The sequence below is a fragment of the Cornus florida genome, unplaced genomic scaffold (assembly GCF_030987335.1).
Source record: "Cornus florida cultivar Cherokee Brave unplaced genomic scaffold, ASM3098733v1 CherokeeBrave_3.0.0_Hap2_Chr03, whole genome shotgun sequence".
Taxonomy (NCBI): domain Eukaryota; kingdom Viridiplantae; phylum Streptophyta; class Magnoliopsida; order Cornales; family Cornaceae; genus Cornus; species Cornus florida.
In genome coordinates this window covers 56,429,549-56,438,042 of record NW_026775573.1, presented here as the reverse complement: position 1 = coordinate 56,438,042, position 8,494 = coordinate 56,429,549, and the positions used below count along the sequence as shown (strand labels likewise).

At 35.7% G+C, this 8,494-nt stretch overlaps 1 protein-coding gene across 3 annotated transcripts in view; it reads right to left on the bottom strand.

Annotated features, from left to right (window-relative positions):
• Positions 1-924: 924 nt before the first annotated feature.
• LOC132300582 (uncharacterized) overlaps positions 925-8,494 on the bottom strand; it is a 94,797-nt gene continuing 87,227 nt past the window's right edge. For all 3 annotated transcript variants that reach the window (XM_059797737.1, XM_059797740.1, XM_059797739.1), the window contains exons 29-31: positions 7,483-7,581; positions 4,121-4,159; positions 925-1,590 (exon numbers count right to left, since the gene is read on the bottom strand). In XM_059797737.1, coding sequence (XP_059653720.1) covers positions 1,453-1,590; positions 4,121-4,159; positions 7,483-7,581 — 276 coding nt within the window. In that variant the 3' untranslated portion in view covers positions 925-1,452. The remainder of the gene's footprint in view (positions 1,591-4,120; positions 4,160-7,482; positions 7,582-8,494) is intronic.

Here is an 8,494-nt window from a genome sequence, read left to right as displayed (position 1 = left end):
CTGAGGAAATGTGTACAGGTGGCTGGGATCCAAGGAATCACCTCAGTTCTGGGCCAATGCAAGGGGGAGAGGATGTTTGATACCCGGGGTCGAACTCTAAGTAAAGCAGAAAGTGTATTAAATGCAAAAAAAACATTTGATAGGACCTAAGTTAAAGAAGGAGCGACATTGCCCCTTCGGACCAGGGGGCAAAGCACCTCAAGCCACTTGCCAATGTCCCATCTGTCAGGGGGAGAGGTCCTTAAACCCGCAGGCAAGAGAGAGCTTGCCCCTGTGACTAGTAGGCATTGACCAAAGGAAAGGGCATTATACATAGGAGCATTAATCAACATTTAAGGCAGAATCAAGAGATAGCAACCAACTATTACTATCGAGCTCAAGTTACTTGGGTATCAATTACTGCCTTCCCTCTTAATCTCTAACTTAAGAGAATCCCTTGTATTGCTTGGATCCCCAATTAGATACTGATCTCACCATTCTCAGCTAACGTGGAATCGTTTCCTCATCCTACAAAGAACTACCATCAACAGAGCCTCTACCAACACCACAAGTACCACACATAGCGACTTCATCCTAGTTATACTTCACGAAAATGGTACCATTCCGAATCGCATGGATCTTTCCCTCGCTAAGATTCGTTGAGACTTGAACCAGACTTTAGGAGGGTACTCCAAAAGCGTTACCAATGGAATAGACTTTATTAATTTGAAACTTCCCTCATTTATTATTATTAGTATTATTATTATTATTATTTTGGGCCTGAACTTTTAACTGTTGATCCTGACTGTAAAAAGGGGGAAAAAAAAGAAAAAATACACACATATCATTCCCCATATCATTCCCGTTCTTCACACCAAGGAAAAAAGAAAAGTACCACTTAGGTGTCCCACCACCCATAACACAACTTGAATGCCATGGGAGACGAGCACAAAACGCAAAAACGTTAACTATAACAAGATGAACCTTTAAGGCAGACAACTAGACAATTCAGTATGCTTTCCTCTTCTATTATCAACAAGAAAGAATATGAAAGATTCATATACACAATCGGTGTCAAAATATTCCTCTCTGAAACAGAACTTTCTGATGAATGATTTACATCTGTTTTTGAAAAGAATATTCTAAAATACGCATCTGCCCCAACCAAAATGTCAAACCTGGCATTATCTTCAGCAAACACTAGAAATCCTATCAGCATAACATGGCAATCTATGTTTCTACCATCGGCTCTATTCCCAAAGAAGGAAGAATATACAATGCCACCAAAAGGAATTCATCCAATGTTCTTTCTTCACTCTGAAAATAAAATCAAAACTGCAGCATAAAGATGATCTTCAACACTCAAAGGATCCTTGTGTAGAGCACAAACGGCAGTATTGATCAAGGGATTCCTTAAATTTTGTGCAGATGTGATGTCATTCACATTACAAGTAGCAGATGCATCAAAGAGAGCTATTTGACACGAAAATCATGCCTGAATATTGTCAGATTCTGGGTGAACTTGTCCCGGTTCTTTGAATCCAAGCTTCGAGTAACATCAGCCATAAGTTTGTCAAAACACAAGGAAAGGCGCTGATGCTGATCCACTGGCTGCAAAACAGAGAAAGGTGCAGAATCACTAAAAGAATGACTGGTGGATACAGGAGGGAGAAAAAAAAAAACACATGCAAAAGATTCAGATATTTAGTTTTTAAACTCATCGATTGTACATTTATAAAATTAAATAAAAAACGTCAAGCAAGGGAGCTGAATTTAAGAGGGGATATCAGATGAGTCCTCTTTGGAAATAACAGTATAAAACATGCAATGGTGGACCCTAGATTTTGCTTAAATTACAACTCTACACAAACTAATAGCATGACAAGCTTTTTTATAGAAAGAAACAACAGTTTTTTTATTCATTATTGACAAGTTAAAAAGGTTGACACGCTAAACAAGTTTGTCACTGATGCACTTGTGAGGGGAAAAAAAAGACAGGAGTCGAGGAAGCAAATATGTTAAACCATGGCAGTTGTGAAATATGTTGCCCGCCTAGTTCTCTTAGTTGCCCACTACTCGTGAAGAAAGGAAGAAAATTGGTGCTTCTGTTCTCTTTCTACGTTTTCGGGCATAACAGTGTTTGTTTCCGGATTTTAGATTTTATCAACTATACCTAGTATAGAAAGGAAGGGAAGGAGGTGGGGGTTTGTCTTGGAAGTTCTTAACTACAAATATCTGATTTTTGTAACTAGCAGTTATCAATACCCAGTATCAACTTTTATGTTAAGACTTCGTACGAGTATCGTGTGCAGGTGTGTGCCTATATGCTGGAGCTCTGTAAATTTCAAATCTTAGGAAAGGAGGAAATGTGTCCAAAAATTGTGTATGGGTAATACATTATATGCATTTGAATATATTATATTATATATCTATATATAATGTATGATGTGATGGTTCTTTTAAGGCATACTGAATTAGAATTTAATTAAAATGGGATGTCGTGAGAAAAAGAGGTTGTCAATTACCAAACAAGAAGGAAACTTATTCTACTATCAAATTGAGTTTCTTATTCTTACTCCTCCTATATTACAACATTTGGAGAATCAGTTGAATTGCTTAGGTGTATCAAACACATATTCCATACCCATACATGGGTACATGAAGAGAAATGGGAAAGTACATGAAGCGCAAATGATATCCAAATTTGTGGAGAAGTCCATGCACAAACAATCCACTATCGAAGAAAGGTTCCTTAGGGGCAAGCAGTGTTGTTAAAGGCGCTCCTAGGCTCGAGGCTCAGGTTTAGCGCCTGTTGTCATCCCAGGCTCATTGATGTTTATTAGGCGCGCGCCTCAGTTGCACCTCGTCCTATTTGTCAGGCGCGCCTCACTGATTTTTCTTTTTAAAAATATGATTATTCTATTTCTTAAGCCAAAAAGGATACTTTTGGCAACTTAATAAACAAATAAGAAAGCTCAAGCATATGAGAGAATGAACTTTTGTTCAAAAAAATAAACAAATAAGAAAGCCCAAGAGTCGAAGTGTTAACTGAACAGAGATAGAGTGAGACTATGAGACGAACGACAAAGCCCTAGTTGCAGGGATGAATGACGAAGCCACATCAGTTCTTTCTTCTTCTTCTCTCTCTTCTCCTCTACTTCTCTTTGTTTACATCTCTCTCTTCATCTCTTTGTTTACATCTCTCTCTTCATCTCTTTGTTTACATCTCTCTCTTCATCTAGTTCTCCTCTCTGTCGTTTTTTTTTTTTGCATCTATTTTTTCTTTTCTTTACTTGTTAACAATTTTTGTTGTTTTTTGTTAACAAATTTATTTCTTTTTGTGCTCTGCTTTGCCATTCAAAAAAACAAAATTTGCTTTGACTTTCAAGAAAACAAATTTGTGCTCTGTTTTATGGTTGTTGGATGCTTGTATAGTTGATGGATTTAATTTTTATATTTGATATGAATTTTTAGAATATTGATATGGCTTAATGAGATATGAATGTTTTTATAGTAGTTTAAACTTTCAATTATGTGCTTCACTTCACTCAGGCGCGCACCTCGCCATGCGCCTAGGCTCCAAAGGACCTCCAGTGCCTTTGTGCCAGATTCTAAACACTTAAATCACATGGTCATCTCATATCCAAAGTTACGCACATTGCTCTGCCTCGGACAACTTAACCTTCTGGAGCATATGGTGCAGCCCACTAATTAAAAATGAATTTCCTTGTACATTTATTTATTGATAAGTATGTCCTTGTACATTTGAGTTATTATTTTTTGTTATTGTAGTAAAATGTAATAATATAGCTCTCAAAAAGTTCCAAAACCTTCAAAACCAAAAAGGGATATATATATCTATTTTTTTTCTTTTCTCTTTTGTTTTGGTTTTTTTACACCAGCCTATTGCATAGAGGGGCCCAAACAAATAAGGAAAACCTAGACAGAATGGGGTAACAATAACACTGTTCCTTCAAATATTCGATTAATTATAGCACCCTCTTGTCTGATACTGAGTGTCAATGAACCAAAGTAAACATTTTAACAACAATAAATCAAGCCAAATTTGTTTTTTTTTTTTTTTAAACATTTTGTCACAGATGAGTGTTTAAAATAATAGTAAAACAGATTAAGAACATACCTGAGAAGACAAGATATGAGCTTTCAAATCAGCAAATATCTGCAGATGGATGGTGGTTATCCCAGTAAATTACCAAATATCAGCCCAATATAAAATAGCACAGAAGAAAAATAGGAAAAATAAATAAAATTTGAGTTATATGTGATTCATTCAAGATTCAACTGCAACTAACTTTTTCAAAATGAGTTATAATTTTTTTTTCTTTTTGGCAAATTGGCTTATAAATTATTTACTAAAAGAGAAGAATGTAAGAGTTACATACTTTGCAATACATAATATCGATGAGGATTCGTAAATATTTCATCATTAGTTACAGAGGTGGTTAATGCCATCCATGAAACTAGATCAAGGGTGCTACTCATGAAATCTTCAACTATGACCATTGATACAATCAAACACAGCCTTATATTCTAGATTGGGACGAAGGATAGATCACAGAGCAACATCCTAAAGACCAGAACTCTAAGACATTAATGGAGATTCCAACAGGGTCTGTGATCTAGAACTAGAGGGTGAGGACTGAATAGGTCTTGTAGAACTAATTACTGAAATTAAAATTTTGAATTTAAGACTCACATAAACAAAAATTTAAATTCAATTCATAGCTGATAAAAAAAATCCATCAATCCATAGCAATAAAAAACATTAAAATGTAAAGTAATGGACACTAGAGACTTACATGGAAACCCCTAGGGGAAAAACCACAGGATTTAGTGCACGCAAACCAAGCAAAATACACTGTGAGAGAATACAACCTAGGTTAACAGATTCTACCCCAAGAATCCCCTGATTATCTCCTGAAACATAAGATGCCAAACATTCCCTCGAAAGTCTCTAGGTCATCAGTCCTCTAGTCAACAACATCCAACCACCAGTCGTTGAGGCTTCAATTTCTTTCTGATGAAGGATTGAATGGTTGTATTGAGAAAGAGTATAACCTATGCTAACTGACTCTATCCCAAGAATCCTCTAGTTACTTCCTGACACAAATGACACCAAACTTTCCACAGAAAGTCTCTAGGTCGACGGTCGTCAATCAACTCATCAACAACATCCACTCCTCACAAATCTGTTTCTCTAGTGATTTCTGTCTCGACCACTAGTCATCCAGGCAACAATTTCTAATGAAGGATTGAATGGATATGTTAAACTCTTCAATTCAGTACGAAGCAGTGGCTGTCACACATGAATTCACACTAACCAAAGCTAGAATGATAAATGCAAACGAGAAATAAAGATGCACTCTAAAACTCACAAATAATGCTCTTTATAGGTATTATCTACATATTGTACTCAGCCATAGTATCATATATATATAATGCAACATAAAATTATAAAAGGAATATGGTATGTAGTGTTTAAAACCAACTTGGAAACTATTTTTCCTAGAAGCTCGATACTCCAAAAGCCCTCGATTGATCAAAGTCTACTGCAGTTCCAAAACTCATTTAGTGCATGGTTTCAAAGATTTGGGGAATCAAATATGATTGAAATCATGAAAGTTTAGAACCTTAATTATGCATGTGTGAACCCTAATTTTTGGTCAGTGCATCACTGTGTTGAATTATTTTTTTACCCTTGAAGATGAAGATTACTAAAATATTCTCGAGTGTTGGATTAATTCCCTTCTTCAACCTTGGGAGGTGATAAAAAGGTCTTAACTTTTGAAAACTTTTAACCTAAGCTAAATATTAAAACAAAAGTTACAGATATCACTTTTGTTAATTTGCCCACCTTAGTCCTATTGATCGAACAATCTTCCTCTTTGACAATTTTGTGAGAGAACCATATATAAAAACAAAAGAAATACATTGTGTGGTATGCTTCTTGTTATTCGTCCTCAGAAACTTCGATTGTTTAAGGTCTTCAAAGATTACATCACTTATGTGACGTGCTTCTTGTTCTTCATTTTCAGAACTTCGAGTATTAGGATAAGAAGGAGATTCAACAGAGCTTTAACAGTCTTTTGGACTCTCTGTCTATGTTTGTGTAGAGTGGCCTTGCATATTTATAGGCCAAAGGTTGGGGTATTTAATTTGGTAACTCCCCTATAGTTGTGCTAAGTTTCCAAAAAAAGGAGATATTTGTCTACAAAAATAGGAGATATTTGTCTCTTCATTTTTGGAAACAAATTTGATTTGAATTTTGAATTTATCAAACTTTGCATGAAAAGCTTGAACGGTGAGATTTTGCCACATGTCTATAGATGGAACCACACTTGTAGACTTTGACTTAATCAAGAGATTTTGACTCTTTGACCAACCAGACAGTGATGAGACGATCTCAAAATTTTAGTGTCAACTCCAGAAGCCATTGATCAAACCCTGGACTGATTGGGTCGTCGATGTTGCCGGCCCTAGAACTAAAGATGTTATTTCTTATATTAATCAAGGTTTTTTCATGTGTATTGGAAATAGATGTTTTTATACTCCATTTTTTTCTTTTTTTTCTAGAAGCTATGCCATCTTTTCTTCTATTCTCTAACATTTTGTGCTTCTGATAAATATCCCATTTATAAAAAATAAATAACTTTTGGAAACTCCTAACCTATGCTAGAAATTAAAATATAGGTTACATACTCTGGATTATGTATAGTTATTGATTTTTGAATATAGTACTCTCCTTAGTAGCACCAGTAGGTCACAGGTTAGTACTCTAGGTGTTTATAGAACGCGTTATAAGTGGGTAACATTAGTTGTGAATTATAAGTAATATATTGACGCAGGCAGAATTTGAAATTAATTTCAAATTCTGCCTGCATCATATATCATGTGTATAAGCTTCAGCATGTATGAATCATATGAGAAACATGCTAATGGTTATATGAGATCAAGTTAGACTGTGAACTCAATGCAAAGATTGAAGTAAAAGATTGGTGGATTCAATTATGTTGTATGGGTGGTTATGATTCCAGTCATACTCTGGGTTTGCATATTGGACAACATTGTCCACAATTCAAACTTGGGGGCACCAGTTGAAGAAACTAAAAGAAGGGGGAAAAAACTGCAGTAATTGACAGAACATGTGAGGCCATGAGTCTCACTCGCTTTCCTATACCAACTGTTGTCCAGGTGTATTCTTAACGACAAAGGCTTTATATTTGACTAGTATCAAAGTGTGTTATGTGTCCTGAAAAAATGTGGCAAAAATGGAGAAACAACCCCTTGGGGGAAACAAACCACACAAAGGTTATCTCGTGCAAGTCTATCTTCAACAACATATATCACAAAGGCTAAGTTGTGGCATGGCCGAATTAACACCCACCTGTTACCAATACAGTCAAGTATGGAGAAAATTGTTTTTGACAACTAGAGTAAATCAAAAGTAAGAGAAAAATAAGTAAATTAGGCGTAAATTATAACCTGTTCACTGATGAGTATCAAGCTCAGCATTGGTCTGCTAAGACTCCATTGATTGCCACAGTCCTCAAATAAAACAATCTCAAAAAGGGTCTTAAGTATCTGAAAAAACAAAAGGAAAAAGAATACATCAAACCATGAAGACAAAAAATAAATAAAAGGTGAAAAATGATTACCAATAGAAGTACTATATATTAAAGGATACTTAAATATGAGCTTATTCCACAATAGATTGGCCATGTGCATCTTGAAATTGAAAAATATGCAAATACCTTACTTGACTCACTATTCTCATGTACACATACCTAGTGAAGCAATCAGGGAAACCACTAATAAAATACAAATACAAATTTCAACCACAAACCCTGCAGTTTATCTGATGCATCACTTGTTACTTTAACAAAAAATCACAACAACCATTCCCAACATCTTAACCCCTTTTAATTCAATCAGCACGACCACCAATATCCACCATCCTAGGCACACCCAAACACCTCTTAGACACACATAACGCCATCATCAGGCCATCCTCATAAGAAGTTAACAAGACTTCGAGCACTACCACCTTGCTGCTAAGAAAGGAAAGGTTGTGCTGCATCCTGCTCCAATGTCTATCAGGACTTCAAGAGATGAGCTCAACAATGTATCGCACATGTAGTGGTGAAAATTCATGTAGTTAGCACATTGTGTTGAGACAAACTAGGCCAAAAAAGGATATATATATATATATATCAACTATATATATGTTAGACAGGCTTGATATCAGCTTGTAGCATCATTGCAGATCTTAATTATAGGCTTAGCTTACATTTTTTTTATTTTTTATAAGATTGTATTCAAAGCGTTTAAACAAGGGCAACCAAAGACATCCGAAATGTGCCTATAAAAAGATCAAACATCGAACCTCCCTGGAGAAGAGGGCAACCAAACGAGGGCATTTGGACTAACACCAACAATCTCCTACGATACAATAGTGCCAAGAAACCAAGAACGCCGTCCAACTCCGAGTCTTGAA